Raw genomic sequence first — 23,341 nt, 5'->3', positions numbered from 1 at the left:
GACCGTTCTGATGTTTTTTTGTTTTTCCGAGGCTTGGTTCTTTAAATAGATTGATGCATGGTAAAATGTGTTATTTGATGTATGCCATCATTTTTAAAAAAAAAGCATTTTGTGTATGACACATCTTTGTCTTGTCAGATGAGCAAAATAAGTTTAAGTTCTTGCATCATGTAAAAATTACAATATGGTTGATTGAGAAAACATCTGTATGCAACCATTTCCTTTGATGTTTTACTTAAAAAAAAAAAAAATTCAGTTACAACCTATAGGAGCTCACTCTTTGGAAATATACTCGGCATTTAAGGATGTAATTAAATTTCAGTTCACTAGGACATGTCAGATCGTCCTCTAGTATCTGTATTTGCTCATATCCTCGCAGAATACTCTAGTGAACTTCCCCTGATGATAATAGCTTGATATTCCTGAAAGGCCCTCATCGACTGTCCTGAGGCACACTCTTTCACACCACTGTTGCTCAGTCATCCACTTCACATGTCCACTGGTTGCATGAAGGGTGGATTTCTTAATATACGTGGCAAAAACAATATCATCTGTGTTGCATGCAACCTTCTTACAATTCCATCAAAAGCGCCAAACCTACCAGTTATTATTGTAAAACTGTGTGTAATGCAAATTTAAACCCTCTGCTGGTGAAGCACATAAATGATGCTTTAAACGAGCGGGCCAGCAAAGAGGCTACAGCTCAGACGAGGTGTTGTGATTGTTTTAGCCGACAAACACAAGCAACGTACTAATGTTCTATCCACCCTCCAATCTTTAGAGGGCGGATGCTACTTTTAACTCGGGACTCTGTGCACTAATATGGACAACAAGCACACCATTTGGGCAAGGGTAAACATTCATATCTCTACAACTTCTTATCGATGAAAACATTTCATAGTGGTGGCATGGTGTTGACGTGTCTTAACAAGCTCCCGCAAGGAATACTTGGGAATTAGAGATCGGCAGAGAGTTAAGTAACTTAAAGCTGGGAGTAGAATCATAACAATTGGAGCAGCGGAGGAGCTAGTGTTGAACATATCACTAAAAGCATGTACTATACTGCTGTCCATGTGTATGCCGATAATGTCCCGCTAAAAAAATGTCCTTGCTATATTGATGCATGCATGAGAAATCCATGGGTCTTTACAGTGCGCGCACATACAGAAGCACTAACATCGCACACCTCTGTGGGAACAGCTTCAGCTCAGTGTTGTGCAACTTTTATTTCTCTCTCTGGAAGTATTTGAAATCAATTAAAAGGATCCAGATTTCTATAAAAGCTCATTGTAATAATGCTTTGTAAACAGAAAGTGTTGTAGTGAACATTTGAGCTGAAGTGAACATGAACATTGTTAATAAACTATTTTTGCGAATAGACAGACCAGTCTCCTCAGTCCATTCTTGAACAGGACGATGCTGCTAAAGGAAATGATCAGGCACCACGGTGTAATATAATATACAGCAGATCAAAAAGTCAGTTTATTTTTTTAAAGTTTTGAATTGACATAAGTCATAAGGCATACGGCGATAAATCAGTGTATTAAAATTATCTTCCAGTCTTTTCCCATCTGTAGGACATTTTAGCATCTGTACAGCCATGGTTATGTTAACTGGGCTAAATAAACAGACCAGGTAAGTGTAAAAAGCCAAAATTCACTGCTTCATTTTGCCACTGTGATTAGAAACAGAGGAGCATTTATTGCACTTAAATATCCAAACTGCTCTTAAAAAGGTTCATAGAAAGGATATGGTCTTAAATCTTGTGCTGAAGCAGTAAGACAGAGAATAAAATAAAAGACTGACACTTGCTATGCATTCAAATGGCTTTAAATCTATTGCAGACGCTATGTCCTAATTTAGAGGAAATGTTAATGCTCATTTTTCCACCCAGGGTCCACAAATTGCTGAATGGCACTCTCCTCTGGAACAGGACCTAGAACAAAGACAGACAAAATCTTAGCAAATGATTTTATTTTTTTTTGAAGAATACTCACTGGGAACGCTAAGTCTAGATCAGGGGTGTCAAACTCAAATACACAGTGGGCCAAAATTCAAAACTGGAACAAAGTCGCGTGCTAACATTAATATTTATTGAAAAAAAATCTTCCTGCAGATATAAGAATGAATCTTTTCTTACGGACTCAAACAAGTTTTGCTGAAAAACTGAATATGGAACAAGCAAAGCTTAATACTAAACAATATATATATTAGCAGTATAATACCAGTAGGCCAGCTCTAATAGTAATTTGGTATGGCTCCACGGGCCAAATGTAATTAAGCTGCGGGCCAAATTTGGCCCACGGGCCAGAGTTTGACACCTATGGTCTAGATGAACAGAATCAACTTTTGGAGACTCACTGGGAAAATGTTTTGTTCTAAATGCTTTTACATTTTAAGGTTTCCATCCTGCAACTATTTAGCTCAGCAAATAAAGCCTAAAGTCTGGAGAAAAAGACACATGCAACTGTCGAGTCTACTGTCTGCTGCAGTCGCTGTACTCACATTCAGAATCCATGTTGATTTTCAGCGTCGCCAGTCTGGACACAATATCATCTTCCTCTTCCACATCGCCGAAGTCAAATCCAGTGTAGCCCTTCTCCTTCACACAGTAGCTGATGAACCTGTGAACAAAATAGCAAAAATTAAGAAAACGTGAGTGAGAAATGCTCAAGCAATGTGCACTCCCTGTTAACTGGGCAAATTTTATACAGCCCAAAGGCTCCAAACTGGCAAAAAAGTGAACAATTTGAGGTTGTTTTGTCAGCTGCTAACAATAAGGTTTCACTTTCGGTAATCACTACGTTTACTCAGTGCCTCCCAAAACATCTTGCCTTCGCTTACTTCTCCCATGTTGGGTCCTTCTTGAGGATCACAGGGTTTCCCACCACTATAAGCAGGGACCTGGCTCTCGTCAAGGCTACGTTGAACCTCTACAAGTGAATACATATATATATAAAAAAGAATATATTAGTAATTTATTCAACCATTAAAGAAGCAGCAGGCTTTCTTATACGTTTAAATGATGTGACAAACCTTTTCATTTGACAGGAATCCAATATTGAAGTCTCTGTCCATCTTGACATAGTTGATGCTGCTACGGACGGTGGAGACCATAATGATCTTCCTCTCTTGTCCCTGAAACTCCTCCACAGAGCCGACCTGATATTATAAAAAGGGGGGGGGGGGGGACTTTACCATCTAATAAAACTTTAATCTTATAACTGTTAAATGCATCCTCAATAATTAAATTACACTTCTGATTAGAAATAAACAGCAGATCAATCTTTTGATTACATCTTATTAAAACAATTTAGAAGACACGAGCATCTTAGGTTTGCATGGGGGCATCTAACCATATTAACTGACACAGACGGTTTACAGCAGAGCTGCTAACCTTCAGCTCTTTGAGATCACTCCAGCGACTCAGCGCTGGGACAAATCTCAGGGCCTTCTGGATTTTCTCAACCTGTTAGCAAAAAGAAAAGCAGTCATGGGAAGTTATGAATGAACCAAACAACCGCCTTTTATCCTAAGTCATTTAACACAAATGTGCACCATGCATGTTCACTTGTTTTCTGTAGGGGGCGATTATTCCGATGTCTGTTGCAGACAGTTTGGGGAGACCCTTCTTTCCTTGCGTTTCCATCAGTTTGGTGAGGTAGTCGATCAGGACTTCAATCTCAGACACGTTGAAGAAAGACGGACTGTTCGCCTCGCTCTCATCTTTGCCCATCACTCCATGGAAGATCACTGGAAACCCCTGTAGTGGGGTAGCACTGTCAGTTATTCTTGTTAAATATGGTTCAAATACAATTTGGCGACTGACTCCTTAGTGAAATTAAAAATGTGAATTAAAACTACACATGAATTGTACACGTGAGCACTCCCATAAGGTCTATGAAGTTTTAAGAAAAATTGTACTTTTACAACATGAGTTGTTTTCATGTTTTAATATCTACTTTGTTTCAGCCAGTCTTTTTTCTTCCATCTTCAGCATCCTTTATCCAAAATATATCCACTATCCCTCCTCTGGACATCTCCAAAACAAACCCCTGCAAACTTCGTCTCCAAAACCATTCAACCAAACTTGTCCCTCTGATATACTCATTTCTAATCTGGTCCCTCATGTACCAGCAACTTCCAGCTTGGCCCTCTGTCTCCACCCACTCCACCCTGCCTGCGCCTCCTTCACCTCTCCTGTGCACTTTTTTGTTGCTTTGCATAGACGAGACCCATCTCACCCAGCTTCACTACGTCTGCTCCCTCTCATTCAAACATGTCATCTATCTTGCTTCTACTGACTCATACCTCCACCTTTCCTCTACTCACAAATCACAGTGTGGTCCGTGAACATCACAGTCCTCTTGTGTAACCTCAATTGTCAGCAGAGGCTCAGAGCTAATCCCTGATGTAATCCCACCTCCACCTTAAACTCACCTGTCACTCCCACACACTTCACTAGTGTTTTGCTGTTCTCACGCACGTCCCGCACCACCCTCACATACATCACTGCCACTCTTGACTTCCTCATTCGGTACCACAGTTCCTCTCTAAGCACCCTATCACATGGTTTCTCTAGATCCACAGACACAGTGAAACTCCTTCTGACCTTTTCTATACTTCTCTGTCATCACTTTCAAAGCAAACATTGCATCTGTAAAGCTCAGATGCACTTTACTATTTTATTTATTCATGTTCATCACAGTTTTTTTATTTTAAAACTAATGTATGATGAAATCAGAGTTGACAAATACACCTTTGAATCTAATCATATGCTTTGCGGATGACTTAGGGGGACAAAAAACCCAAAAACCAAACAAAATAAATGAAATGTTCCTGAGGCCTCACCTTCTTCGGAAGGTATTCCCAGTTGCAATAGGTCTCACGCTCCCATTGGTCAGCAAACACCTGCAATTCATTCTCATAAAACAACTCATTGGGGATTTTCAGAATAGCACTGTGTGACCTGAGTGAACGGGAAGGAAAAAGAAGAACAATAAAAAAATGATGAAGCATAGTTGGTGATTAACACAGCAGCACAAGTAAAAAATGGCTTCGACAAGCAATAGCTGAGACACCCACCTGTAGTTTCGCAGCAGTTTGGTGACAAAGCGAGTGTCAAAATGCCCGTCTGTATTTTTCTGATATAACGAATTATGTCTCATCAGCCTCTCCAGTAGAGAAAGCCCTAGAAAGCATTCATAATACAGATTTGAATTCATGTTAATCTGAGAAAAACTCAAATAACTGAAGCAGCACTAAGCATTCATTTGATCCTAAACTTATTACCAGTGAAAACTGCCAGGGATACACAGTGATGCAACTAACACCATCTCATCAGAAAGAAAAGAAAATGAGACCACTGGACTTACCGAGTCCATGTTCTATTGCAAAAGGAGATCGAAGGATTGGTCCCAGCTGCTTAGGATCTCCTGCCAGTACCAGCTGACCTTTCTCTGCATCGAGCAGACCTGTGAAACAACATAAATGAGTCTGTAACAAGGTGCATCAATTTCAGCACTTGCAAGTTATGACCTTTAATCACGAGAACCGATTTACTGAGGAAGTGTAATGTGTAAGAACAAATTAATTTACTACTGCTCTGACTTAAGGTCACATATATGCAGAATTTGTAAGCTGTAAAAGTCTTAACCCATATATTTTATTGATTTATTTATTTATTTATTTTACAGCCTTTAGCTAGCTTTGGAGAAAACAAAATTTCTACAAATGCTAAATATATTCTGTCTGTACTGATGAATGTCACACTGAAAGCTGTGCGCTTTCAGAGAAGGCACATGAATAAAGCAGCTGGGATGTGGATAAAGCTCTGTAATCAGATAAGTGTATATATGAAAGGTCCATGTACTGCATTAATACCAGATTTAATGGAAAAAAAACATATTTAACAGGAAGTTGGATGTAAGAATTTCAGATTCTTGAAGGTTTCACAAAAGACTTTATTTATGTAGCGCCAATTCAACAAAAGTCCCCACAAGGTGCTTTTTATCATAAGCCCCCTATGAGCAAGCACATGGCAACAGTGGGAAGGAAAAGTGAAGCCTTTCAGCATCACTCACAGATCTGAATGTTTCTCATTTTAACGTGCAAATGAATGAAGGCAGTCCTACATATTTGCTTAGTGTGCATGGTGAAGGACATCATGATGAAAAACATGTAGTTCAGACATTCATAGTTTACCTGCAATAGCAATGACACACTCTGGCTCTACAGCTTGGCCTCCCTCATCCACAAACACATGCGAAAAATGGCCAACTGGGATCCCACCAGACACAAGCCTCACAAAGACACAAACACACAGCAGCATAATCAAGTGCCGCATGGCTCATAACACGAAAAATGTGCCAGATGTCAAAGAGTGTTTAACAACACATAATGGACACTTTACATGCCACACACTGGCTCTTACCTGCCAGCTGTGACCATAGTTGTAACTACGACTTTGTACTTCATCGTAACCTCTTTCTGTGGAGGCACAAAGCTGTCTTTGCTCTCGTCCCAGTTACAGTATTTCTGAAAGGACCAAAAAAAAATATGAGAACATAACCTATTGTTCAGCTTTCCCATAGTGATTACAATCACTGATTCCTCAGTGTGATCATGAGAAATCTAGTGAAAATGCAGGCATATTTATGGGACTTGCTGAGACAAGAGAATGCAATGGCACTCTATTTCACATGTAATTCTTAAACATTATGGGCTGTGTATATGTAGCTCACCAGCAAACTCTTGGGAACGCTGTTTGGGTCTCGGCTGCTGGCGTACACGCGGTAAATCTGATGAGAATCCATGTTTACTTGTAGTCTCTCACAGAGCAGGTCGCATGCACTGTTTGAAGGTGCACAGGCGAGGATGCGGGCTGATGGATCTGCCTTGCTGACCTGACAAGACGAGCAAAATAAAAGTCATTACTTAATAATAACAGGCTTGTGTGCGAAGACATAACATGGTTTGTAGGGAGCCACAGGCCTTTGCCTCACACCCAGCAGGACTCTGCTCGGTCTGCGGCTGTCACTTATTTCAGAAAGGCACCCAACCTGGCAGATGTGCACAGAATTCAAAGTACATTGCACCAAGGACATACAGCCACAGTATTCGTCTTATAGTAAGTACAAATTTCTGAGAAACAGTTACAACATCACAGATAACATCACAAATCACAGCATTGTTGAATTTTGCAAGCCCTTTATGTTAAAGTTTGGTTTCCAGTTTTTTTAGCGTTTCCTGAAGTGAATCAATTCCAAAATATCCCACCATTTATCCAGTTCAGAGTCACCGTGGGGCTGAAGCGCATCCTAGTTATCACAGAACGAAAAGCAGCTTACACCTTGTACAATTTACCAGTCTTTTGCAGGCCGAACACAGAGAGATAAACAAGTGTTCATACTAATATTCACCCATGTGGACAATTTAAAAATCACCAATTAACCCAACTCACATGTTGTTGGACTGTGGGAGGAAGCTGGAGTATCCCAGGCAAGCATGGACAGAACATGCCGACTCCAGGACCGTCCTTGCTGTAAAGCAACTGTGCCGACTGCGACGTTTGTTGGCAATGTAAAATCTCTGAATTGAAAGTACTAATACTCATAATACTCGAGAGCAAATAAGCAACTGGTTCAAAAAAAAGAAAAATTTCCTAGTGTGTTTCTAATATACAGCGAGGGAATCACCTTACAAACATCCCAACACATGCTGATTCCTATGCAAAATCTGTCTTGCAAAGAGAAATCTTACTTGTGTAAGTTACTTGTATAGACGTGGGGTCGCGGGGTAGAGCAGGTCACCTGTTAACTGGAAGGCTCATGGTTTGATCCCTGGCTGCAACCCAAAGTAGGCCAAGATACTGAATGCGATTGTTCATGAAGTGTGAATATTAGACAGAAAAGCACTTAGCATAAATGTGTGAATGGGGGCATGAGGCAAGTTGTATAAAGCACATTAAGTGCTCAGAGTAGAAAAACACCAAAGAACCACCCATCAACCTTTTACCCAATTTAGACCTGTGAGAAAAAAATAATAAAACCTAGGCCTTCAGTGGTCCTGAACTGGACCAGGAATCAAGAAAATAAATGGATGGAATAATAAAGAAAATATCAAAGATTCTACTCAAAGTAACAATATCAAATGTCTTGTTCAAAATCCAACAGCTTTAAATTTGTTACAATGTAACAGCCAATGAAGAACTAATATGTTTTCTGGCAACTCACAAGTAAGATATCTGATTAATCTCTGAAGATCTCATTCATGCAGACCTTAACTGCATGTAACTTTATACCTGATTGATTGCTTCAACCACAGTGATTGTCTTTCCAGTTCCAGGAGGCCCAAACACAAGATGAGGAGCTGGTTTCGATGATCCAGCTACAATGCGCTGGACTGCAGCATGTTGCTCCGGGTTGTTTTCCAGCTGTCGATTAAACATCCTGGAAAGAGATGTAGAAATGGATTTTTTACACTTAGCACAAAAGGTGTGTAAATGTGTGTTTAAAAACCTGTTATGCACCTTGTGCCCATTTGGTTTATGGCATTAAACCAAAGAGCAGTAATCCCTCCTGTTAATGCAACATAGTGGCTAAATGCCCAGGAAAACAACAGAGAAATGCTGCTGAGCCCACACTCTCACTTTCAGAAGCTCACTGTTCTCCTACCACCAGTACCAGGCAGAATATATGGTAGGACAGTACAATTCAATGTATCCGTAACATAAAACCCTACATGGCCAAGCTCCCGCAAATATAGCAGATTACTGAGACCTTATTAATGCGGCTGGTCTCTTCTTTATTTCACTTCATTATTTGTGGTCTGTTTTTCCTTCTAATATATATGTACAGGAGTGTGTGTGTATTAATGAAAGACCATGCATTAGCATTTCTGAGGATCTACACTTACCTTCACTTTTGTGTTTTGATCCAAAACTGTGAAGCACTTTGTAACTTTTAAAGGTGCTATACAAATAAAGTTATTATCACTATTGTCATTAAATGTGGTTAAGTTATGCATTTATAGATGATGCAGTGCATACAAATAGGCACCGGACCTGAGTTTAGGCATGGGCACACTAGCCACTGCTGCACCCGATGGAAACAGCACCTCCTCAAGTTGATGTTTTACTGCCAGGTCTACAGCCCTGTGTTGTAGCTTCAAAGGGTACCGGTTGAGAGTAAACTCCACATTAAACTTCATATTGCTGATAAAGATCTGCAGCAACCTGAAATGATTAAAAAGTAAGCAACAATTTCTCATTGGGGGTTCTTAGTCAACATATCATTATTCTAGCTCATACTTTTTTGAGAAACCCAGCTTCACACTGTCCAGTTCTACTCTGTGAACATATCCGGTATACACAGTAATGGGCTGGACGGTGTCCTCAGATTTGGATACTCTCAGACAATCTCCTCGAAGCACAGATGGCCGATTCTCAGCGACACCGGGAACCTGTCGGACAACATCGATGTTGGGCCATTGATATGTTTTTAAAAAAACTACAAGTCTGCAGGTGATTCAGATGGGTAGATATGACAAGCTAAATAAACAAATCTGTGTATGAGAACTAGATCGCAAAATCATCTGTACAAGTAAAACGGGAGGAAGGTCATCTAGCTCCTTCATTAAGAATACAAGGTCCCAAACAAATAAAATGCATTCTGAAGTTTACTGCCAAGAAGCACAATTTACAAGTGAATTCAATGCTTCAGAGATGCCAGCTGCTCCAGCGAAAATAGAGCCACTGCAAACACAGAGCATAGCAGACGGTGTTCTAATTAAAATCTCTTTACTCTGAGTTTCAGGAGTTTTCTGTTGCCTTGGTCTTGAGTCATGGTTTGATTGAGGAGATCATACTTTCGGATGTCCACCTCCATCTGTATCTCTTCAAGGTGCAGCAGGAGGTGAAACCGATGCGAGTAGTTCTTCATCTTTAAGGGACAACTGAGGAGACCCCTGGATGTCAATGCAGAGGTAAACAGTGCATTTAACATTGGGTTAGTTCTATAAAATACTCATCACAGAAAACACATAGCTGGTTGTAATGAATTGGGTGATTTGCTCACTTCACTGATGCAAGTTTCTGTTTGGCAGTTGGAGAGAGGTACTCGGAGTCTTCAATCCTTCGTCTAGCCAAATCCTTCAGGTCATTATGATACTTGTAGTCTCCTAATTTCACTGCCATCTTCAAAGGCACAACAGAACTGCAGAAGAAGAAAACAAAACACCATATGGCTGTGATCAGTTTCAAAAGACGCAAGGTCGATAAACCATCAGGGACAACTTGTTGATCTAAAGTCCAAGTGAGCAAAAATGCTTCAAAGTAATTTTTACAATCAGTTTTGAAATTCATTACCTGTCAGGTGGTACTCCATCTACTATAATGGTGTCAACAGGCTTGTAAGCAGCCACCCGAAATGGTTTATAAGGAGCCACAGGCCCTAGCTCCACAGCCAGTGGAGTCTGGGCTGCAGCTTCTATCTCCCTGACAATGCAGAAGGGCACCGATCCAGGCAAATCTGGGCAGAACTCGAAATACATTGTGGCAGGGAAATATCCATAGTGGTTCAGAATGTACTTAACCTCAACTTCATAGCTCTCTCCTGGAGGGAAAAAAAAAGAAAGATAAAAAAGGGAAGAATTTGTGAACATTGGCTAGTTTATTTCTCTCATTTCTAAAGGCAGAGAAGAAGTCCTCAGTGTCTCACCAGGACAGAGGAACAGCGGAGATACTCTGGTCACTCTCCTCTTATCCTCTAGAGTGAAACAGCGGATCCTGTGCAGGGCAGTGTAGTACGTCAAGTGGACGTTGTCAGTGCCTTTATTGACAATGTGGAACCGGACAACGAACGGCTCCCGCAGGCGATCCACAGCGAACTGAACCTTCCCACCGATCTCCACGGGGTCTGATGTGATCTCGATGCCGCCCTTATCAGCCGTATGCTCCTTCCTGCAGGTGAAGCAAGATCAGGCTGCAATTTTAACAACGACAAGACAAGATGGTGCCGAATCACTGAAAAACCAGTGTACCTGATAAATAAAACGTAACGTTTCATCAACCCCACTTATGCCATGACTGTCTGCTATTAAACAGGTAGAAGGTAATAAAAAAACCTCAGATGCTCCTGAAAAGAAGCCTTTTTAACTTCATAGTGGATTCATATTATGGATTATATGATCTTTGTGACTGAGTGATATCAGTAAATCACTGACACCCAAACTGGCAACGATTCATTTTACACAGGAATACTTCACCACTGACTCAGATTAAAACTCCTGTGCAGTTAAAACGTTGCACAAGACTGTATTTATGCAGGGAAGTTAAAAAAGGATCACGAAACAACATAAGTATAACTCACAGACAGGTTTTACAGTTCTGGAAAATTACCACAGTTGGAACCAGTTTATCACTTCTCATCTCATCATCATCATCTTCTATCTTTTTCCTTTGACTTCTATGTAATAAAACAAAGTGCTGATTATCAGTTCTAAAAAAAACCCTCCTGATAAAGCCAGTTCTCAGGAATATCATGAAGGTTTTTTTTAGCTCATTTCTTGTTTTCTTTGAGTCAGTCTTTGTCTCATCTGCAGGTGGTTTAAAGTGAAGCAGAGAAACTCCTCAGTCATACCAAGAAGACAAAGCAGCTCTCCCCTGCACTGGCCTCACTCCACGGGTTACCAATCAAATACAAAATCTGCAAGTTTCTAAACGTTTTAATGTCATGATAAAGTTACTTTGTTTTAACTTGTGTATCTGTATCTGAAGTGCTTGTTAAACCACTCTTGGTCACTTAAAATATGAAGAATTGTGACATAAACACAAGCACATTACACCCTTATTCATAATGTGCGCTTGTACATCACTGACAGGCAAACGCACCCCGAGTCTTAACATGGCCTCTTTTTTGCTTTTATGACAAGAACCATTCTGAAACAGATGTTGAAAAATTAATTTGTTAGTGCTCTCTAATGGACAAAATGTGCAACATCATTTCTTTTGTTAAGGCCCCTCCCACTCTGCTTGTAGTTTCTTATGTTTTATTGTTTTTTTTCCCCTTTTCCTGTATGAGCCAGAGCAGCTGATTAATGTTAGCAAGCATCTTACTTTAATTCAAGGTTATTCTTCTGAACTTTAAGCTGATTCTTGACACCAAGTTATCCTAAAAGGTAGCGATCATCAGCTTATATTTATTCATGCTGATGCAATAAGAGATACATTAAAATCTTAAATGAACCAATTACATGATAGATACTCAATACATTTTGGCATGTAGATACGGTCAAGATCATCCGCTAAGGTTCAAACTGAGCATCCAAACAGGTCAGAAAGGTGCTTTCAGTGACTCTGAATGTGGCAGTGTAGAAATATGATATTTCTACACTGCTATCTCTGGGATTTGCAGATAATGGTCTAGAAAAGATAAAATATCCAGTGAGCTTCAGTTCTCTGGGCAAAAATGCCCCGCTGATGCCAGAGGTCACTGGAGATGGCCAGACTATAAGCTGATAGAGGAACATAAAAGCAACTCTTAATACTGAAACTGAACTACAGACGATTTGAAAAACATTGCCTGAATTGAGGAATCTCCACTTCTGTTGTGACATTCAGACACTAGGCTCAGAATCTGGCAAAAACAGCATGAAAGCAGAGATCTATCCCATCTTTTATCAACAGTTCAGGCTGGTTGTTTATATGTAATGGCACAGGGGAGATTTTCTTTGCACTAACTTGGCACAGTGGAAATGCCTCTAAAACACTGAGATACCCCTACTGAAGATAAATCAAAGTACATCAACATTTTTCATATTCTATAAAGTCTATAATAATAATGAAAGAGATTCTTCCATAAAAAGTGGTTAAATTTACAGATATTGTGATATATCCCATAGTTAAAAACCGAATGATAGATACGCATGACGATGTGATTAATATATTTGGTAATAGTTTTTGCTGTGATTGTCGCAGAAACCTCACATATGGTTTGTTGTAAAGGTCTGACTGCACTAAATCCAGTATTTTAATCGGCTATAGTCACTGTTTTATATTAAAAACGATAAAATGCACAGGTGTGAAAGGGGTGCTGTCTTACTAATGATATTTTATTCCTGCACAGTTGGCATGGAACACCCATAATTTCAATGTGCACGTACAAAGACAATAAAGGCATTCTATTCAATAAAATATTATCAAAACATCTTTTGCAAAGCTATACATTGCCATTATATAAGCTATAATAATATGAAAGCAAAGTCCGACTGGCTGAGGGTAATTTGATAACTTCAAGCCATTACAACACAAAGTGTAAACTGACCCATCCCCATGAGCCACAATCTTTACAGATGTCTTGACATTTCCCATCTCATTACTGCCAAGTCACGCTTTTAATGGGATATTCCCATATGGAAATGAAATAGTAAAAACTTATATGATTTACTCATGGAAGTGGCCACTTTCTCATTACTTTCATATATTGTTTTAGTAAGTATCCAAAACATACAAGTTTCATTATGTAATTTTTCAAGGGATCTTATATCTGTTTTCACTCTTGTATGTTTTTCATACAAGTTTCATACAAGACAGATACAAATTTTATAAGATTTATATATATCTTTTCCATATGGGTTGCTCTTGGACATCATCTAACAGCAAATTACATTTGACTTTATCATGTATTTGTTTTATGTCAGCTACTTTTGTGTTTTTAATATGTCTATATTTTTGTCCTGCAAAACTAATCTGTGTTCATGATCAGAACTAACTGGACGCTTCCCAACAAGCCACAATATTCATGTCTTCAAGCTAATTTGCATTAATAAAAAGTATGTCACAAGCTGTTCAGCTTGGCATTATTTTGTGTGTGTTTTTTTAATATTTGGAGGATATCAGAATATCTGTGAATTTCACCACTTTTGCAGTAAATCATTTTTATATCCCTTTTATATATTAGACACCCCAGAGAACAGAAAAAAAACAATGTTTATTTTGTTCTACTTCTCGTTTGGGTATCTTGATACTTTGGGGGCATTTCCACTGTATACTACCTGAGTATTGGTGCTGACCATGTCACTCCCACTATGACCACAGTGATGGTTGCTTCCAGATGGATAATGCACTATTTCATGAAGCTTAACTCATCTCAAACTGGTTTCTTAAACATTACAGTGAGTTCATGGTACTCAAATAGCATCCACAGTCATCAGATGTCAACCCAATGGGGTACCTTTGGCATGTAGTAGAATGGGAGATTCACATCAGAGATAAGCAGCAACTGTGCAATGCTGTCATGTCAACATGGACTAAAGTTGCTGAATATGTGCGATTAAAAACTAAGACAAAAAGCGGTCTAGCAAGGTGTGGCTAACAAAATGGTTGGTGAGTAATTATATTTTATTAACCATCACTGGCCGATATAAAACCCTAGTAATCAGTCTTATCTGTCCCATATATTATCATTTGCCAGCTGGCAATATTTACAGACACACTAGCAAAAATATGTGCTCCACTTACACCTAAGAGAGGTTTAGAATCCACACCTGGGTGTCTTTTGTCTATGAAAGAAAACCCACAGTCATGGGAAGAACATGTAGAATTACACACACACGTAAGTACTATTCCTAGAAGGCCCTGGATTAAAATCCACTATATGGTCAGGGCCTCTCCTTGTGGAGTTTGCATGTTCTCCCCGTGTCTGCATGGGCTCCCACAGTCCAAAGACATGGATTTAGTGGAGTTAGTTTAACTGGTGATTTTAAATTACCCATAGGTGTGAGTGTGAATGTGCATGCAAATACTTGTCTGTCCCTCTGTGTTAGCCCTCTGACAGACTGGAAACCTGCCCAGGGTGTACCTTGCCTCTCACTCTATGGCAGCTGGGATATGCTCCAGCTGCCACTTATCCAATTCGGATAAGCCTGAATTGGATAAGTGGAAGAAAATGGACAGGTGAAACTTTTTATGCAATGCTCAACATGACGTTTCTCCCGAATCTTCACGTCATATAACTAAACGAACAGGCCCTGCTCCTCTCTTGTTTTAATCTCACGTAGTCTTTTGTGCGGCAACACCCTGCTTTATCGTTGTTCTATCATGCTCCTACATGAAAAAGCAAATTCACATTTATGAGGGCGGGTCTGAGAATTAGAAAAAAACCTTTACAGCTACGATGGGATAGAGAAACATGTAATACTAACTCAAAATGCATTTTACCTGTTCACCTTCAACTTGCGAAGGATTTCTGATGCAAGTTTTTTCTTTGGGGTCAGCACAGGTGCCACAGGGGTGGAGGAGCCAGCAGGTGTCCCAGCTGGTGTCTGAGGGCCAGAGCCTAGATCCTGTGGCTGAGGGGCCCGGGGCCTCCTCCATTGGTCACAGTACACGCGAAACTACAAAAATAACAGCACAGTTCCCTGTTCTGATTCTCCATTTTCCGGGAATGGGAACAAAACATACACAAACTCATCCCATCATAGCACTGACTAATATATGGCACAGGGAAACTTGTACTCACTGACTATATATCTTACCTGAGGTCTGGCATTAATGTAGACTTCTCCCTGCCTTATTTGGACTTTGTTGAATTTCACAAGCGCATGGAGAACTTTGTAAAAGTTGGGATCTTTTATTCCTTCTCTGCGAACACAGGAGAAACAATTCAATTCAATTCAATTCAATTTTATTTATATAGCGCCAAATCACAACAAATGTCGCCTCAAGGCTGTTGGACACAAACCAGACCGGGTGCGTGGGACACACGGTGTTTAAATGCAGCCTACCTGCCCCTGAATTCGGAGTTGTAGATGTCTTTAAGTTCCTTTTTGCTGATGCCGGATACCCTGTCTCCCAGAAATTCAATGAAGTCCAGTCCGGATTCAAGCGAGTCTTTAAGCGACGGCATGTCGAGGTGCTTTTACAGGCCGCTGTCACTGACTGCCGACTGACAGAAAGTGAGGAAGTTCATCTGCTGGAAAAGAACGCTTCTGTTTCCTCGAGTATTAATGTGACTGCTGGGTGCAAATGTGCCACAACAGGGAAGAAATTTCCACGTGCTGTGTATTTTTTTTTTTTTTATGCGCAATCTATGCACATATTAACGGTGTTTGGAAGTTTAGCAACGATTTCTTGTTCATACTCTGGTTTAAAATGTTTACTAACTGATGCATAAAATCTACTACTGTGCGCCTTTAGCGCAAAGCCCGGTTTTTATCAACGCTCGCCAGCTGTCCCAGTCAGGGATCATCTGTAATTGCTCTACGCAAGCGGAATGAAAAAACTCCCGCACAGAACAAAATCCTTCATCCTGTGGCTCGAAAATAAAATGATTTAGGGGGCAGTGTTCGGTTTCTAAATATTAAAATAAAGTGCATAAATTATCATTTTTATTTATGGTCTGAATGACAAGTAGCTGCCTCAGAGCTGTAATTGCTCGGCAGTCCCTGGGCTGGATTATATAACCTATGTGTGGCGTTTGTCCCGTGTTACGACGTGTTTCCGTCGATTTCAAACAGCAAAATTTAAATAAATAAATATCTTTCTTTTAGGAGAAGTTACGTTCATAATAAGGATTACAGCTGGGAGGTGGAGAAAAAAAAATTTCATCGTTTTTTTCGATTGGCTAACTTTGTTACATCCACTATTTTAAATAGTTTTGCATCTACACACGGCCACCACACCACTGCTTGAAAGCTCGTCTTTGATCAGATCTTTTTATTGCATAATAGTAAATGTCCGTGCTGTACTATTTTTCCTTATTTCGAAAAAAAATAACAAGGTGACGCGGCTAAAGACAAAAAGCTTAAACATTTGAAAAGGCATTAAGGTATCATCTGCATTTTCTCACACTCAACTGGCACTGTTTGGTAAAAATAATAATAATTTAAAAAAAACAGCGAGAAAAATACAGCAAATGATAAACTATTTAACTGTTACAAGTGCGCGTTTTACACAAAGGGTCGAGAATATTTCGTTTATGAAAAGAAACAATAGCAGCAAGTCACTCTGTACCATCAAACATACCATCGATGGTATGTTTGCTTAGACATGAGTAACATAAAGCTCTCACCACTGCTGTCTGGTCTAGTCTTAATTTATGTCACAATTACAGGCAAATACAATCTGACTAAACCAAGTAAACATAAACACACTCATACTTTAATCCTAATAAACCCATTTTACGATCAATATGAGTGCACAAATCTAATAGGGGCACTACAGTAACTATTGGCTGTTTGTTTAGACCGCTTATTTCAGCTTTTTTTTTTTTAAAGGTACATAATCTTTATAAACTACTCACAATAGATGTTGTCTGTATGCCAAAGTTCACTATGCATGTAAAAAAAAGAAAAATAATGATCTATTTCATATCAGTGTATATAACACATCTGTATTTGTATACTTTGATGAGAGCACAGAAAAACTTGATCTAATCAGCCAGCTGGTATGTAGCCAGCATTTTAGAAAACCCTGCAGCACACACAGGTATAAGAGAATGTTTACCGAGTCCAAGATTTAAATTAGAAATATCAAAAATGATATGTGATAGAGAAGGCACGGTGGTGTGGTGATTAACACTGTTGTCTCACAGCAAGAAGGCTGTGTTTAAAACCAGTTTGGGGTCTTTCTGTGCCTGTTAGTTCTCTCCAGATACTGCTGCTTCTTCTATAATCCAAAGATAAGCATGGGGTTAGGTTAACAGGTAATTCTAATTTAACCATATGCGTGGATGTGAGTGTGAATGGTCATTTGTCTCCATGTGTTAGCCCTGTATACCCTGCCTCACATCATGTGACAGTTGTGATAGGATCCAGATGCCCCACCATGAACTCTGAAAGCAAATAATTTCACTGATTTAAAAAAAAAAACAACCAAAACAAATCTATGACAAGTGCTTAAAATGTTTTGTGCAATGTTTTTATTTCATGAATAATAAATGTACTTACAGTTTGTATAAAAAAATATAGCAGGAGCTAAAGGCAAACAGCTGGCAAGAGGACACCAATACTTTATCATGCCAGGGGAAAGTAATATCACTCAAGTCATCTCTCAGTACCTGAGAGAAATAGAAGAGCTAAACTTTGACAGGTAAAAGACCGTGTCTAGGAATGGAACAAGAAAAGATGTACTTTAGTATTCCTGCTGGCTACAACCAAAGGAATGCAATATTCTCCAGTTGGGTAACATTTCAAACTGCATATAATAGTTTCCCTCTATTTAAAAAAACAAAAAGAAAACTATAGAGGTAAGGAAGCTCTTAGAGGACTCTAGCTATATAGAAAGTGTAAGTTGCTACATGAAAATCAAGGAACTTTCTGGAGACCATGTGTCTGTTTGAAACACTGAGGGACCAGAGCCACTCTGTGTACATCGTATTTGTGAGAATTTGAATGGCAGAGACCAGCCAAACTTTCACAGTGTCAATAAAGGCAATATAAGTTTTAAAAAAAGTTTACAAATGAGCAACAGTTAGACCACTCAATGTCATTTTAAAATAAAGGCATCCCCTCTTAGTGCTGAACAAAAACTGTAATTCTCTGGAAGGACATACAGTACATTAGGTTGCATCACACATGTTTGCACAGCTACCAGTTTCCCAATCAGTTTGTTGTAACCCCAGCGGACCCTCTCCTCTAAGCATTCTGCATCTCCTTGCCAATCTTGTAGCTCAGGATCTTGTTCCAGTCAATCTTGGTCCGGGTGACTGGGAGTTGGCGACGTAAGGCTTTAAATGTGGTGTCTGACATGGTCTGATAGTTCTCACTGATGGCCACCTGAAATGTTAAAATTAGCAGCATTAAAAAGTGTGTATGTGTGTTCTGCCCTGTCTCCCTATAATCACGGCAGATGGCTGGCTGCCTGCCTGGTTCTGCCAGAGGTATCCTCCTGTGAAAAAGGAGTTTTTCCTTCCCACTGTTGCAAAGCGCTTTGCTCCTAGGGGATTACCCGATTGTGAGTTTTGCCTTGCAGTATAAATCACCTTGAGGTGACTGTTGTTGTGATATACATATGTATAAACCTGAATTGAAAAGCATGTTTATAGTTAGAAAAGGTTCTGGTCTCTACAGAGATTCTCGCATGTCAGAGCAACTGTGCTGTGGGTGAACTTCTTTCTATATCTCAGTCAATAAATTAAACACAGTTAACGTTTAAAGTTACAGAGCTTGAATGCTTTGGCTAACAGGTGTGCTGACAGAGACAGCTACAGCCCGTTGCTGTCTGCTAGACGTCATCTCCACTAATTACAGTTTGTTTGCGCTGCTGGTGCCTTTTGAAGCTTTTTTTAAAAGATGGGAAACAGTTGCCTAAACAGTGACGTTATGTATATATCCTGATATAGTCCTTGGAAATAGCTGTCAGTTCCAGTTAATAATAAACATGCGTTTTATTTTAATTTTATTTTACAATGTTCACTCAACACCTGAAAATAGATGTAATTATTTAATGAATGATTCTGATTTCCGACTATTTAACGCGACACCTTTTGTCACTTATTTTATAACACTATGGTGTAAATATATAAAAATCTTGCAATGGTCATTTGTCAGCCAAGAGTGCTTACAAAAATAATGCCATTAGTAGCTTCACTTACCAACTAGGAAATAAAAAAAAAAAATGTGTGTTGCAATCAGTCTTCCCCTTTTAAAGATCACCTATTGTTCTTTGTACATATGTGCACATCTTGTCGAGGATCTTAGCCAGTAGGAAGTACATTTTATACAACTTGCCACAGCTCTTCTGTGGCTTTATTATTTGTTTTCTCTCAAATTTAGGCAGTTCCCACATACCTGGTACTCATTTTCTGCATCTTCAATAATTTTTACTAACTCCTTTGCAGTCTGGCTCTCGTTCTGCCAAAAATAAACGTACATGAGTTAAACAGATCCAAATAAAATCAACATGTTCTTAAAGTTTAGCCCACAGACATAGAGCAACACTTACAGACACAGTCAGTGATTTCTGTACATCTTTATGGCTGACCAGCTGTACATTTCCATCCTCATAATAATGTACCTGTGGTAAGGAGAGGAAATACAACATTGAGACAAAACTAATATCAAGAATATTCTTAAATTCCAGCAAATAAAAACTTAACATACCTGTATTTTCAAGACTCCGGCAACCTGTGCTGTAGGCTGTGAGACACTGAACTTCCACTCAGATCGGCAGCGACCGTTCCTGGGCAAGGAAAACGCAGAAGGCTATGCTTGAAAGACGATCCTAAATGCATCATTACGAATACACTACATCAACATAATTCTTTGGGAAAATCTGATAAGGACATTTAGAAAGAGATCATTATCCTTTCTCAACTTACCAGAAGTTTTTAGGCTCATATTGATGGCCCTCGATACAAGCGATAATGGTCTTCTGGCCATCAATTGTTTTCCCATAAACCTGAAACAAATAACCAGGAGTGGGTGACTTATTATGCTTAAACTCAACATGACAGACATAGTGCAATGAGAGAGGGAGCGATCTTACGGTGGAGACTCCACTGGGGTAGTGCTCCTTGACATATGCTCTAATAGCAGAGTCACAAGCATCTCTCCATGAGCTGAGGGCTGCCTCGCCCTGATGGGGCTGAGGATCGCTGGCCTCCTTCCTCAGGTGGTCAAACTTGAAGGAGATCTTGTTGTGGGGGTCAAAGAAACGGCCATTACCCAGGTCTCCATGCTCTGTTATCAGAACCTGCAGGGGACCAAACAGAGAAACCTGCTGTTACCATGGGAGTTTATTCAAGCATCCTAAGATAAATTAAATTGTAGATTCAATAATAATAGTAACTTATTTGAACGCTTAAAAAAAAGAAAAAGAAAGAAAAGCCCAAAACTTGCCGGATCTTCATATCCATCAATTTTGGCACGGGTGAACTGATCCATGTTGTACTGGGCAAAGGCACTATAACAAAAGACAATATAACCATAAGCTGCATCCATATCTATAACATTGTTGTTATTCTTAGACTCTAGAGTAGTGCTACGTGATCTGATACTTGGCCCTTTTTGACAATGTAAAGAATAGCAGATCTTACTGACATCATGGAGAACCACGTGTAGCAAACAATGTCTGAAATGCAGCAGTTACTACAGTCTGAAGCCTGATTAAGCTTTGGACTGCATAAGCATGTCATCTCATTATTTGGAACATTGACCATGTTCCAAATAATGGCGGAGAGTAGAGTAATAATTGGTTCCCTTTAAAAAAAGAAAAAAGAAAAGGAAAAGAAAGAAGCTAAAGAAGGAAACTTACTGAGCTGCACCCTCTCTGAGGAGATTATCATTGTTGAGCAAGAGTCGCACATCTGAGAACAACAAGTAGTGGAAGACAACCATAAACACATTTTTCTTTGCACATGGGTTGCAGTTAGTACACAAGGTGTAACCGGGGTTTACCGTTGAAAACTTCATTGAACTCTCCTGGAGGAGCATGCATCACAAAATTAGCTGCGATACGGACCTGGAAATAAATAAGATGTGTTGATGAGTACCACATCATCAATGGGAATCTGCACTTGATCTCTAAGAAATTTTGGTGTTATTTAGTCTTGCTACAGTATCCGTTTTTATAAAGATACAGATATAGTAGGTGATTTATATGAACAGATTAAAACCTGCAAAAATAAACCACTAGAGTGAAGCAGAGAGTACTGGGCAAACTTTCTTAGCCAGAGACTGGTTAGCTCTATTTCTGCCACTCCTTAGATGGCAGTACATGTCACCCAAGGGCTTTTCTTAGCAGCCACCCAGTATGTATGTGCAAGCATGTGGTGTCAAAGCCCTAGAACGAAGTGACTGAGGCAGATACTATGCTCTCATAAAGTAATACTCAATGAGGACCGCAAGTTGTACATTTATACCAGGCAGCTCATTGTAAAATCTGAAGTTAAGTTGTTCTCTATAGAGGTTACAAGTTCCCTTTTTTAAAATCACAAATTCGCCACCTTCACTGTATCCCTTTACTAAACCTATGACGTCACTATCACATTGTAGTATGATTGTGCCAGTGATGCTATCTGTCAGGCAGACAGGATTATTAAAGCCTTCAGGCTGCAGCTGGCACTGACCTACAATTGGGCTGTCCTGCTGAAAGGGCAGAAGGACATTACAATGAATAACCCAGTTTAAGAGTGGTGCAGGCATTGTGGCATTCAGTGCATACAGCACACTCTCAGGCTCAGACTCAGCTTCTCCATCGTGTATTTCAAACGCAAATGAGCACACTACTTACGCAGACTCTTCAGAAAAGTTAAAATGTATTATTTTAGTGTAGATATCACACCAACCTATTAATCTTATTTTGAAAGATTCACTGAAACAATACTTAAATAGTTAAGCTCCTGGCCAGATACCAGCTTCAGGAATGCAATGCGCTATTTTACAACATGTTGCAGCATGATACAGACAGCAACACCAGTCACTGCAAGGCTCAGTAACACTGCAGGGAGGCAGAAGACCTACCCTCCTTATGCGTTTCTAAACCAGGTCTTCAGTGCATAAAATACCCACAAACTCATTTGTGTGGGTCAAGCTTTAACGTCCGACGATATCAAAACCGGTTGAGGAAGCTAAACGTGAAAGTGAATAGGGTGTGGGTGGTGTTTTGCTATCGATGCTCTGTCATTATCCTTGGTGTAAATGCAGGAAGTAGCTGGACTTCCTTCGATTTAACAGTTGCCAACCACTGCAAAGTTAAGAGCAAAATCAGCAATCGACGTTAGCCGTACGCTGAATATGGCTGCTATTTAAAACGAGTAATTTAGTTAAGTTACTCTATGTATAAGAACATAACAGCTTCAGCTCCGAGCTGTCAAATACAGCCCTGCCTAGGTTTAGCTAGCACCCAACAAACACCTACCATAGCCCTATTGGTAAATTCATACGCGACTTTAAAGATCCCTCCGAGGTCTGCAATTGTTCACGACAAAGGTTAGAGCTAAACCGTTGTTATTGTGAGGATTATTAATATAGCAATACCTTCTCTTCATCGCTGAGCTCTTCGAAATCTGCCATCTTGGCTCAATGAAGCGTTAACAAAGCGACGGTGGATGTTGCCAGGTATGTGGGACTGACTCCTCCCAACACAACGACCGCCCAGTCCAGGAAACCGTCTGCGCGAGCCGGTAAAACAACAACGTTCACGCTGCCGTGAGCACGAATGTGTAGATTTAGACGATAATTATAATCTTAGCATATCCTCATACATTTTGGAAATTAACATGAAGTACATCACATATTATAAAATGCCGAAATTCAGGGATTATAATGCTTTGTTTATTTTTACGTACAAACCGAGGGGACAACATCTCAACCTGGCAACCTTGCTACCTTCCAGTCATCA

The 23,341-nt window shown here is 39.7% G+C and overlaps 2 protein-coding genes across 3 annotated transcripts; both read right to left on the bottom strand.

Annotated features, from left to right (window-relative positions):
• Nucleotides 1–11: 11 nt before the first annotated feature.
• On the bottom strand, nucleotides 12–16,327 carry mov10a (Mov10 RNA helicase a). 2 transcript variants are annotated; one of them, XM_085158878.1, is made up of 22 exons: nucleotides 15,784–16,321; nucleotides 15,535–15,640; nucleotides 15,218–15,393; nucleotides 10,719–10,960; nucleotides 10,367–10,613; nucleotides 10,077–10,214; nucleotides 9,804–9,966; nucleotides 9,311–9,462; nucleotides 9,065–9,235; nucleotides 8,303–8,450; nucleotides 6,744–6,905; nucleotides 6,434–6,537; nucleotides 6,205–6,302; nucleotides 5,376–5,474; nucleotides 5,086–5,191; nucleotides 4,852–4,969; nucleotides 3,572–3,763; nucleotides 3,398–3,469; nucleotides 3,037–3,162; nucleotides 2,845–2,933; nucleotides 2,506–2,624; nucleotides 12–1,936 (listed from the first exon to the last, which is right to left on the bottom strand). In XM_085158878.1, exons 1-22 carry the CDS (start codon nucleotides 15,903–15,905, stop codon nucleotides 1,872–1,874), a joined length of 3,015 nt encoding a protein of 1,004 aa, XP_085015004.1. In that variant the 5' UTR covers nucleotides 15,906–16,321; the 3' UTR covers nucleotides 12–1,871. The 2 variants fall into 2 exon arrangements, with proteins under 2 accessions (XP_085015004.1, XP_085015005.1); XM_085158879.1 differs by lacking the exon at nucleotides 12–1,936 and having other exon boundaries at nucleotides 2,509–2,624; nucleotides 2,835–2,933; nucleotides 15,784–16,327.
• A 1,576-nt stretch (nucleotides 16,328–17,903) lies between these two features.
• On the bottom strand, nucleotides 17,904–23,110 carry LOC146517971 (F-actin-capping protein subunit alpha-1-like). The gene is made up of 10 exons (XM_085158885.1): nucleotides 22,978–23,110; nucleotides 21,397–21,460; nucleotides 21,254–21,305; nucleotides 20,839–20,902; nucleotides 20,486–20,692; nucleotides 20,319–20,398; nucleotides 20,101–20,179; nucleotides 19,943–20,014; nucleotides 19,789–19,851; nucleotides 17,904–18,774 (listed from the first exon to the last, which is right to left on the bottom strand). The coding sequence occupies exons 1-10, from the start codon at nucleotides 23,011–23,013 to the stop codon at nucleotides 18,634–18,636; spliced, it is 858 nt and encodes a 285-aa protein (XP_085015011.1). The 5' UTR covers nucleotides 23,014–23,110; the 3' UTR covers nucleotides 17,904–18,633.
• Nucleotides 23,111–23,341: the final 231 nt, after the last annotated feature.

Source organism: Neolamprologus multifasciatus, chromosome 5 (assembly GCF_963576455.1).
Source record: "Neolamprologus multifasciatus chromosome 5, fNeoMul1.2, whole genome shotgun sequence".
Classification (NCBI taxonomy): Eukaryota; Metazoa; Chordata; class Actinopteri; order Cichliformes; family Cichlidae; genus Neolamprologus; species Neolamprologus multifasciatus.
This window is presented reverse-complemented; position numbering and strand designations above follow the sequence as displayed.

Bases quoted from the DNA above. Each gene is read 5' to 3' on its own strand.
- mov10a (XM_085158878.1), bottom strand. From the start codon at position 15,905: ATGCCGTCGCTTAAAGACTCGCTTGAATCCGGACTGGACTTCATTGAA. The intron at 3,764-4,851 runs GTGAGGCCTCAG...ACCCCACTACAG, and splicing joins GGGAATACCTTCCGAAGAAG to GGGTTTCCAGTGATCTTCCA. The intron at 3,163-3,397 runs GTTAGCAGCTCT...TTATAATATCAG, and splicing joins GTGATCTCAAAGAGCTGAAG to GTCGGCTCTGTGGAGGAGTT.
- LOC146517971 (XM_085158885.1), bottom strand. From the start codon at position 23,013: ATGGCAGATTTCGAAGAGCTCAGCGATGAAGAGAAG. The intron at 21,461-22,977 runs GTATTGCTATAT...ATTTATTTCCAG, and splicing joins AGCTCAGCGATGAAGAGAAG to GTCCGTATCGCAGCTAATTT. The intron at 20,399-20,485 runs GTAAGATCGCTC...TATTTGTTTCAG, and splicing joins ACCCCAGTGGAGTCTCCACC to GTTTATGGGAAAACAATTGA.